Consider the following 10471-nt stretch of genomic DNA (forward strand, 5'->3'; position numbering starts at 1 on the left):
TCTGTTTGAGGGTATGACTTGCCAAGCGTTTACTTCATCTGACACCTTTGTACCCTTGAATTCTGACTCTTCTCCTTCTCTGCCTCTGATAATGCATCACAGCGCTGCAGAATGCCTACCAGTTTCTAACCATGCGACCAATGTTGTGTCTACAGGTACTTTTTAAAAATAATATTACTCTTTGTAACTCTTTCTTGTAACGATTTTAGATGATGTGTGATCATCAAGTTCTGCAATATTTAAAGCATTTGGTGTCAGTGCTATGTGAGATTGGGACCACTTTCAGGCAGAAACATTTTCACAAGACTGCATAAATGGGTGAATCAAGAACATCCAAAACGTTTGTGTTTTAGCCAAACTTATAGCTATCTCTCAATTTTTTACAAGATGAGGTTAAGGTGTACTACCAGCACACTAACTTAGTACAGATGCAAACACAATTAAACTTGTGTTATGATTATGTAGTGTTCTGTGGCAAGTATCATGTAAAATAAATTCAAATTTGTTTATTACATAACCACAATTTTTAATAATTATTTTAAATAGGAAATGTATTTAAAATAGGTCAGGTTTAAATATAATTTGGAGAATCTCTCAAGAAGGAAAAGAGATGCTTTCCTAAACATGTTATGTAGTGAGTAAAGACTAAGATTTAAGTGAAATATTCTAAATGGGTGAGAGAAGTCTCATCTATATTTTAGAATTTTATATGTTTGTGTATATAACCTAATAAGGTAGTAGTAATAGTAAAGTAGTAGTAGAGTACTAGGACAATGCAAACACTAAATTATCCCCTGGAGAGAGAATAAGTTTTCTTGCAGACTCAAATCTGCAGAAGTGATAGTCTGAAATACAGAAGTTATTGATGGTGCATAAGCTTTCAAGAACAGAAAAAGAAATAGCCAAGAAAGCATTCTTTTGCTGAAATGGATTGCTGTTGCTTGTTAAGACTGCAGGGGAAATCCTTACCTCAGTGCTGAGATGTTGGAAATGAAATCTTTTAATAACATGAAAAAGCACCTAAGTAACGAAAACTTCTAGGAAAAATGAGCATTGGTGATAATGTGATCTTACACATTAAGCAGGAAGTTTAAAATATTTTAATATGTTTGTTGGGTGGTGGTGGTGAGGAATACAACAATTTAAGTTGTATATGAGGCCAAATTTATACATCTGTATCTTAGTAGTATTTTCTAAATTGTTTATTTTTCCATCTGATTCATAATAAAAAGTATATGGTGACAGACAGTATTGCCGACAACATTTGCAGGTCTGCTTGAGATTTGGCTTTTGATGTTTTGTAGATACCACTCAAGGACAAATACCACTGTAGTCAGTGGGAATTTTGTCTGCAGCATCATATCTCATAGGTGACCCTGTAAAAACAGAAGCAGTGACAGAGGGTGGTATTTATAATGAGGAAAGGTTTCCAAATTTCATATATAGATTCAGGAATTTTAGTAAACAATGACATTCTAAGTGAATGCATGTAAGGAAAACTTGTGCAAAAAATAGATGTGAAAGAATTTTGAATCATGACTTATTTAAATGTCAAAACTCATTAAAATGCATATAATAATTCTACATCATAAAATACAGGTGAGTGTACATCTGGCTAAATAATATACCATACCATATGGATAATGTTCTGCAGAATACTAAAGACTTTCATTTTTATGACTTAATTTAAATAGCATCAGCTTTACCACCTACTATTAAATCCTTATTAGCCAGTTAGAAATGCGTTTCTTATACCTAAAAAGGATATGGTCTATGGATTATTAAGTAATAATAGAAAAAACACCAGTAAACACTTAGATCTTTCCTGAACAGAAAAGCTGTATTGCTCTAAATGCATTAGTATTAATGTAATCTCTATTTTGGGTGCATAATAGCATAAGCAAGGCTGTTATAATAGAGTCTGTATCAGTATACATATGTCTAAACAGGACCTTTTACTGTTATGATTACTGTTGTAAAAACAAAAATTCTAATTTCTAATTAATTATATTGTTTTGAACAACTAGAATGTGTGCTCTAAATTGCAGTCTTACATATCTGAATGTTCACAAACATGATATTTTAATACTACCTTCATCAATTTTCTTGAGCAGCTTTATTGATGATGATAGTGAGGCCAAGCTCACTATCCTGTATCTATTTCTGCTTCTCTTCATCGGATTTCTGCTGCTTGTTTTGCTGCCTAGAAGACCCTGTGAAAATGATGGAGATAAATTCATTGCCTTCCTAGATATCCGTGTTCACTTCGGGATTTACATGACAGTAGAGTTGATCAAGTTTCTGAGAATGCAGAAAAAGGTTTTATGTAAGATTAAATGAAATGGTACTTGGAAGCTGGGTAGAGAGAGGAACCTGTCTCCTCCTGTAGAGACTAATGCTTCCCTTGCTTAGCAGTATATCTAAACTGTGGTTATATGCGTAGGCTACACTAAAAATAATGCATCAAAACCAAGGCATGACTATTGCTGGTCTTGGCCCAAAGGGGATTTTGCTATTTATACTGGCAGTCTTATCTGGTGAGACATGGCCAAGTGTTCTGGACTTCCAGCAGTGTTAACTTGATGGCTGTGGAGTTAAATGCTTAATAACATGCACAGAAAGAATAAATACAAAGATGTAGTCTACCTTTGAATTGAAAGGATGTATCTTGAATCCTCATACATTTTCTTACCAGTCCCGTCTGTTTTGTCTTTGATCCAAACTCCTAAATGCTCCCATGTCCACTTTGCCATGACGACTTTGGGAAACACATCGGCAGGCCTTCATTACTCTGTGCCTTCCTGTCATTATGGAAATCAACCATCTACCTATGGGGTGATGGCAGGTAAGTGAGAGGTCCTCAAGTGAGTGAGCTATTAGCATGCTGGTTTGGTCAGTTTTCCTTTAGAGGGATGCATTCAAGATAGTTGCTTCAAAAGGACAAGATTGAAGTTAGGACATTAGCAAAGGGGTTGGAAAATTGGGGGTCAGTGTCCAGAGTTTCCCCAAACCTCTGCATTTCTAGACAAATCGCTTTGTGTCTCACTTCTCTGTCTACAAGACTGACCCAGTACTGCTCTTTGCTCATCTGATGTCTGCTTTGCCTGGTCAGATGATCACCTTTGAGGGAGCAGGACTGATTTATCTAATATGTCTGTGTAGTATTTAGTGTATCGGGACCCTAATCTCTGTGGAAAATTCTTGATGGTATAAAATAAAATGATGACTGATAATGGAATGATAGCTGAATTAAGTAGGTTCAGCTCTGTGACAGGACAACCCTGAAGCAGCAATATCTGCGAGAACCAAAATAATTGGACCATTTTTGTTCCATATGGATCTTAAGACTTAATAAAAGATTCAGTTAATTGTGATTTTCAAACTCAATGAGGAGTCCTCACCTCTTTCTTTGAGGCACTCTCGGAGAAAATATTAAAACATTTGAAAGTGCATTTTCTGGAGCCCCATTTTGTGCCTTCCCTCCATGATCTCTCTTGACACAAAAAGTGGCAGTTCGAGTTTGCAGTTGACAGGTACAACTATCAGAACTGTCCCCAGGCTCAGATGGGAAAACACAAAGCCATGGGTCTGTGCTGTGTTTGTTGAGGTTACTATAGTTGTTGCTGTATTTTTGTCATAAAAACATCAAGGAAAATGCCTTGTACTTAGGATGGTTAAGTGTGTATAAATGAACATTAACCTTGTAGATGCGTGGGAACCCCCATAGGCTTTATGATCAAGATCTTGAAATAGCGTTATGATCAGGAAGAATTATTTTTTGCTTTTTACCAGATTAAATACATTGGGATAGTCTCCAAAGGGCAGAAAGAAATAGTTTCCATCAGTTTTACATTTCCCAGGCTGAAGAAGAAAGAGGAACTGTTATTCTATGTAACTTCAGGTAGCAGTCAGTAAGATAGTGTGGTGAGCCGGATTACGGCGATTACCAGAAAATAATCGTGGTTCGACGCTAATTCAAAATCAAACTCAGTATTTTATTTCACTTAAGAATGAAGGAAATGTGACAGTAAGTCAGCATAGATGAATGCATCTACATAGAGAATTTTTAGGGATGGAAAATAGGCTTTCTTCACTACGCGCAAATATCCAAATGCTTCTATTTCATTATCTATTAATGTGTCTGTTGCAAATGTTCCTGGTATTGTTCAGATCCCTGGGAGAAGTCCATAGAACAGGTATTAAAAAAAGGTAGCATTCAGAAGTCTGCTTTGTTCCACTCCAAAATAAATATATCTACATCTTTCTCTTCTCTTTTTACATCCGTACTTCTTTTTTAGGCATCAAGCCTGCAACTCCAGAGATGCTGTCGGCAAGTCTCTCCCAGAGTCGCATCTTACAGACATGCAGCATGCCCCATCCCAATGTAGTAAATGGTGTCAGCACTTTACAAAGCAAGTCTTTCTTTTTTAGTTTATTTTCTTATTCTTTGGGAGAACCTTTTTTTTTGTGGTTATACTGTGTGAAACCTACAAAATATTTCTATGGGGTTAAAACCTCCAACTCTGATGAGAATAATCAGGGCAGTAAAGACAAGAAAAGTAAGATGAGGCAGGGGAGAGATGTTGATGAAAGTCCAAGTTCCAATAAAAATTTTTTTGTCATTTAGAAAATTGAGAAGGACATCCTGAGGACGTGGAATTTATTGTCTGCTGCAGATCCACTGAAGAGGGTTAATACTTGTTTTTTTCTCAATAAATTTATCTCTTTTCCTTCATGTCAGAAATGCTCTAGCTGTACATACAGCATGTAGCAAAAGAGAACCTTGACTCTTAGTTAAATGTCCTTGTTAAATCTGATATTTGTGAACAATATGTAGCATGAGATAGTTTTATCCTTGAACAATTTCTTTTTAAGCTGGAATGAATTGTGAATACATTGTTTTTCTCTGATCTCTTACCTGTGTGCTTTCCTCAAACAAATTTTATCCTAAAACTAAAGCACAATAGTATCTTGCCTGAGCATCAAATGGTATTTACATGGAAATATTCTTTATACCAGAAAATAGAGACTGGCACATTCTAGGTGGCTGAAAGTGACATAGTCCCGTCAATCTCACTGTGCCACTTAACATGAGCTGAGGACCTGGATTGTTATTTGTCAAAGCCTGGACCATTTATCATCTTATTTGAGTCCATCACAGTTTGCCTGTGAAATAGGACGGCTGTGGCCTGTGGTGCAAGTGGTGGTTGTTCTGCTTTCACATATGGGGACCAGAGAGAGACTGGATCTCCTAAGTCCTTATGCCCTAACTCTTGGACAGTCTTTCACCTATGCTATATAATATTACAGACTTTGATTATGAGGTGATGAAGGCATGTTTTTATGGTGCATACTTAGTGAATAATGATGCTGGGTGTTGTTTTGTTTTTTTTTTTTTCAGGTAGCCTGACCCCTTGCCTTTATAAATTCCCTGAGCATGCTCTGAGTGCTGGTTCCTGTGCTCTGGGCCATGGCTTCACATCCATGCACCAGTCTGTTCTTGGAGATGATCCCACAGCCTCCGACTTCAAGCAGGAATTCCGCAGGAAAAACAAGTCTGTTGAAGAGCCAATAGACATGGATTCCCCTGAAATCAGGGAACTGGAGAAATTTGCCAATGAATTCAAACTGCGGAGAATTAAGCTGGGTATGTGTCTTTTTTGTCAGCTAACAAAAGCCCGAAAAATTCAAATGAAAGCCCAATTATTTCTGAATGTCTTATAGTCTAGTTTGTCTAATCATAACTTTTATCCTGCCTTGCACTTCCAGGCTTTCTCCACTACTAGAAGACTTGCACAGAATTAATAAACTTAAGCTTTTTGCAACTTAGTACACAGAAAGTGACTTTAAATGTTCCTGATGTTTAAAGTATTCCTGTCTTTCTCACAAGTGGAAAGAAAATTTTGCTGTTCATTAAACTACATTCAGTTGTGGCTGTGTTATTTTGCATTTCTACAACTTAGGGCAGTGCATGTTCTAGTCTTTTATATTCATTCTCTTCCCCGTGATGTTTTCCATTCACAAAATGGTGCAATGTCATTTCAGTAGACAATATGGATAACTATGACATCTGTGGCAAACCTTTCATAACATAGGGTCCTTCTCTTCCTATTTTATTTTCTCGTGCCATGAGGTGGATACAGCAGCAACTGACTTTTTCACTGCTCTCTGATAACTGCTGTGGATAGTGTGAGATGCATTGCATCGGCTGGTTTCTGATGGGTTGTTAGCCCTTCTCTGTGCAATCTTAGCTGAGGGCAAAGGTGGACTGAACACTTGCTCACCTACAGGGACTCTCTCCCTTCTACAGAGAGGTTGAGGTGCTAAAAGCCTGCCCCACCCTTGTTTGAACTGTACTGAAAAAATTATCATCTGGTCCTGCAGATTCAGCCCACTTATGAAGACTGGGTACTTTAAATTAAGAGTTGTAATTTTGACATTATCTGTTATAATGTTACATTGTATCATTAAAAAATAGGGCATCGTTCTACAAAATCCAGCTTTATAAATGTAAAAAAAAAAAAAAAAAAAAAGAAAAGTTGTTAGAGGTATCTATGCATTATCTCAACAGCTAGAAAGCTGTTATGTTCTATTTGCAGGATAAAAATGAGAATTAGAACAGAAATTTACAGTTTGAAATAACATTTGCAATGTGGGCATTTTGCTATACATCATGACTGTATGTGTCATGTCAGCCACAGCATTGGAACAATTTGCTAGGCTCCAAGCTATTAATCACTGTGATTATTACAGCATCTTGATCTTCAGTTTGTGAGGGAGCAAAACTTCTGCCAAAGTAAACAAATAGCTCAGAGACTGTAAGATTGGGCTTAATGTTCTGATGGTGAAAAATAAAATTGGCACAGGAAAACTAATCTGAGGTTGAGCTTTAGAAGGGAAGACGGACTTAACATGTGCTGTGGGTTTGAGACTGTGAGACACAGGGTTAGTGCAATTAAAATGCAGGTAAATAGCCACCTCATGGAGATGTTCAGCATCTAGAGAGACTATGCCCATTCTGGTGCAGAGCAGGAAAGGGAGGAATACAGGCCAGGTTCCTGAACACAACAGACACATATTCAATGCACTGACTGGGGAACCGCTCTTTATGAAGTCAGTATGCTCATGTAAACTGCAGCACTTCTCTTATTGCTTCATCTTAGTCATCACAACAAATAACAGGAGACCAGAAATGCAGATAGGAATTAGCATATTGCCATCACATCATGTATATTAATAAAAATGTGGGGTCTGGATCCTTCTCAAACCCCTAGTCTCAGAACCTACAAAACTACACTGAAATCAACAGAATGACTCAACATAGCACTGAGGTGAGTTCAAAATCAGTCGCAGAGACCTTTGCAGAAAGATGATCCTTGACGTTACAGCATGCACTGTTCTTAAGAGTCAGCGATGAAGGGATAAGTGTCTTAAGGAAAGCAATCCACAGTAGGAAGCTCCAAAGTGACTTTTTCCTCTTCATTTTTGACAGGCTATACACAAACTAATGTTGGAGAAGCACTGGCTGCTGTACATGGCTCTGAATTTAGCCAAACTACTATTTGCCGGTTTGAAAACTTGCAGTTGAGTTTCAAGAATGCATGCAAACTGAAATCAATCCTGTCCAAGTGGCTGGAGGAAGCAGAACAAGTAGGAGGTAGAGATTTGAAACCCTCTTAAAATTGATTTGTATTTAGACTTGAATCCTCCGCGTATGTTGAAGGATTAGTACATGTCTTCCAAAGGCTAAGGTTTTTGTTTTACCAGCTTTAAATGCAAAGGTGTGCTGATGGCATATATTAAGTCTTGGTATGTTTTTTGGGTGAGCAAGGAGGAGCAAACAACCTGAATTGTATGGAGGGTACAAAACTGCAGAAACATCACTCTGCCTAATGATTCTCACTCCCTTCGGTCCCATTCCAGCAGACTAGTTCCACTGCTGGAATATAGGTCAGAACTGTTACCATTTCTTTAGGATCCACATAACTGCATATTTAACAGGGTACCGGGATTCTTCACTAGCAAAGGACTCTTCCTTCCAGTCCCTTGGGATATGTGATGTGGCCATAGGAAAGGATTTGAGCTCAACTTGAGGCAATGCTCTCTAAGCCCCTGACAAAGAATAGTATGGCATAGAGGTTTTTGGATGTGACCTTTTTGCCACAGGAGGATTTCCCTTCCTTATGTCTAGTTAATTCCCAGTTGTGGAAAGAGTCCTGGGGTTCACTGGGCAAGGTAGAGTTTAGAAGAAGATTTTCTAATTTAAAGAAAATGGGCTGTTTTAGAGTACAAACTTTTCAACTGGATGAATTATGATGATTGGAAGCACTATGCCCGGAGGTAATAGTGAAAGCCAGGACTACAACTGTGCAGCACTCAGCTAGCAAGGGAAGGAAGATGAGATGACCTTAATGCAGTTTTTTGGATGTGCCATGATATTCAACCGTAGGAAATGTTGTTAAGTAAATGCTTCTGCCTCGTGCTTCAGTTTGCTTTGAACCAAATGTGGAAAGCTTCCCTCCACTATAAGTACAGTAGAAACCAGAGGTTCTCCTAATCTGGTCAGCACGGTGTAAGAATCACCTATAAGAGGTTTGCAATGGATAGCAGCTGCTGACTGTGTGAGTATGGGTTCATGCTTGAGCAGCAGGGAAGATCAGCAGCCTCTGAGAAGTGAAGGGCAGTGGTTCAAGGTTGACTTGTCCATCCGAGAGTGGGGTGGAAGATGCAGATAGGACTGGAGCCCAGGGCTGGACTTCTGAGGTAAGAGGGTGAGGTAGCTGAGGGGCATGGAAAAAGACTCCATCTCCCTAGCATCTGCCCCACAGGGCAGGAGGAAGAAAATGAGGGTGTGTAAGAAGAGGGCTCCTTAGGTACAGAGGCACAGAAGTGCAGAGCCAGTGCTACTTGCAGCTTTGCCTATGGAACACCATTTTTGCTTGTAATCATTTTTATCTGGAGTTACAACAGCCACGTGCCATCCTAAAGAATTAGGAACTGGTGTTACTGTGTGCAGTGCCCTTCTTATTTGAGAGCAGTATCTGTTGTACTTTCTTCTGCCTTAAAACAAAGGGATGTTTTTTTCTAGTGATAATTGTGCTTGGTTTCCATTCTCTGTGGAAGGTAACTGCCTGTTTTGGGTTTTTTGTTTTGTTTTGTTTTTAATACAGCTTTATACAATGAAAAAGTTGGAGTGAATGAGCGGAAGAGAAAGCGCAGAACCACCATAAGGTAACAAATACTTAGGGTGCTACATGTTAGAAATCCCTTTGGCTAAGATGCTTCTTTTTGTTGGTTTTGAAATCAAAATGTTATTTTTTAGTGAATCTATATAGCCAGTGGAGAAAAAATTATTTTGAAACATTCCAGTGGAAAAAGAACAAAGTAACTCCCTCCCAAAAAAACAACTTGCTCAAAATACACTACATGGCCCAGCTAAAGACTTCTTTTCAATTTAGGACAACATATTTTAGTGTGAAAAATATTCTAACCATCCCAATTCTGCTTCATCTTTATGATGTCTACATAGTGGATAAGATATCAGAGTGCCCTTGTTTTCATTTTGGGGACATTCTACATTATACCGTATGAAAAGGCACTATTTTGACAGAAAATTGTGGTCTAGAAAGTTTGAGGGAAAGCTTGTTACATACAGCATTAGACTCCAATCCCTATCTGTTACTTGATTCTTCCAAGTTTCTGAAGAAGCACTTCCATGTGATAAATGGAAAGAAGGAAATTGTTCTGGGAACTTCTGTTTTTTCTGCATCTCTGATGGCCAGCATCTACCAGCTTTAGCCTCAACTCCATGCAGAAATTGAGTAGGTTGACAAATTGTATTATAAAAGCAATTACTGAATAGGCAGAAACAGAACACGATAAAAGCAGCGGTGTGGTATTTCCTTCTCCTTTAGGTATTCCAGAGTCTTACCTTTGGTGAAGAGGGATTCACCAGGAGAGACTCCAAGGGGCTGTAGTATTTTTCCACAGAAAGGGAATTTGTCTGCCACTGGCATGATCTAATGCTGTCGGGCCCTACCTCCTCCAGTAAAGTACCTATTCTTTGAACATTTCCTATGCGTGGTGTTAGCTCCCAGAGACACAGGTTGCTCTCTAATCCCACAGTGTCAGAATCCCACAGTGACAGCACCTTTTTTCCTCTCACATTTAACTTGAGATTTCTGTTTTGAATCATATTCCCTTTGATATAGGGAATGAAACGAGGGTGTGATTTCCTGCTAGTTTTCAAAATAATTATTCCTCTAAGGGGGTGCTTCTCGGTTAGGAGATAGTTAGGGATGGGAGATGCTCAGTGCTGATCATGGCACCTCACAAGGGAAGAAATACGACTCTCGCGAGGCCATTTTCTCCTCTGGGCTTTCTCTCCAAGCTGGTAAGGATTTGAGGAGCAGTGCCAGGCCCTTACCTAGTTTTTGTAGTATGACCTGCATGAGAGGTGTGAGTTCAGAGT

At 38.6% G+C, this 10471-nt stretch overlaps 2 protein-coding genes across 2 annotated transcripts in view; one reads left to right on the top strand and one right to left on the bottom strand.

Moving 5' to 3' along the window:
- The window catches only part of POU1F1 (POU class 1 homeobox 1), a 14307-nt gene continuing 3836 nt past the window's right edge, over nucleotides 1–10471 (top strand). The window contains exons 1-6 of the mRNA XM_064523121.1: nucleotides 1–155; nucleotides 2696–2845; nucleotides 4299–4416; nucleotides 5406–5647; nucleotides 7493–7657; nucleotides 9171–9231. Of these exons, the coding sequence (XP_064379191.1) occupies nucleotides 14–155; nucleotides 2696–2845; nucleotides 4299–4416; nucleotides 5406–5647; nucleotides 7493–7657; nucleotides 9171–9231 (878 nt within the window). The 5' untranslated portion in view covers nucleotides 1–13. The remainder of the gene's footprint in view (nucleotides 156–2695; nucleotides 2846–4298; nucleotides 4417–5405; nucleotides 5648–7492; nucleotides 7658–9170; nucleotides 9232–10471) is intronic.
- The window catches only part of CHMP2B (charged multivesicular body protein 2B), a 27399-nt gene continuing 18126 nt past the window's right edge, over nucleotides 1199–10471 (bottom strand). The window contains exons 6-7 of the mRNA XM_064523107.1: nucleotides 2093–2213; nucleotides 1199–1376 (exon numbers count right to left, since the gene is read on the bottom strand). Coding sequence (XP_064379177.1) covers nucleotides 1312–1376; nucleotides 2093–2213 — 186 coding nt within the window. The 3' untranslated portion in view covers nucleotides 1199–1311. The remainder of the gene's footprint in view (nucleotides 1377–2092; nucleotides 2214–10471) is intronic.

This window comes from Dromaius novaehollandiae, chromosome 1 (genome assembly GCF_036370855.1).
Source record: "Dromaius novaehollandiae isolate bDroNov1 chromosome 1, bDroNov1.hap1, whole genome shotgun sequence".
Taxonomy (NCBI): domain Eukaryota; kingdom Metazoa; phylum Chordata; class Aves; order Casuariiformes; family Dromaiidae; genus Dromaius; species Dromaius novaehollandiae.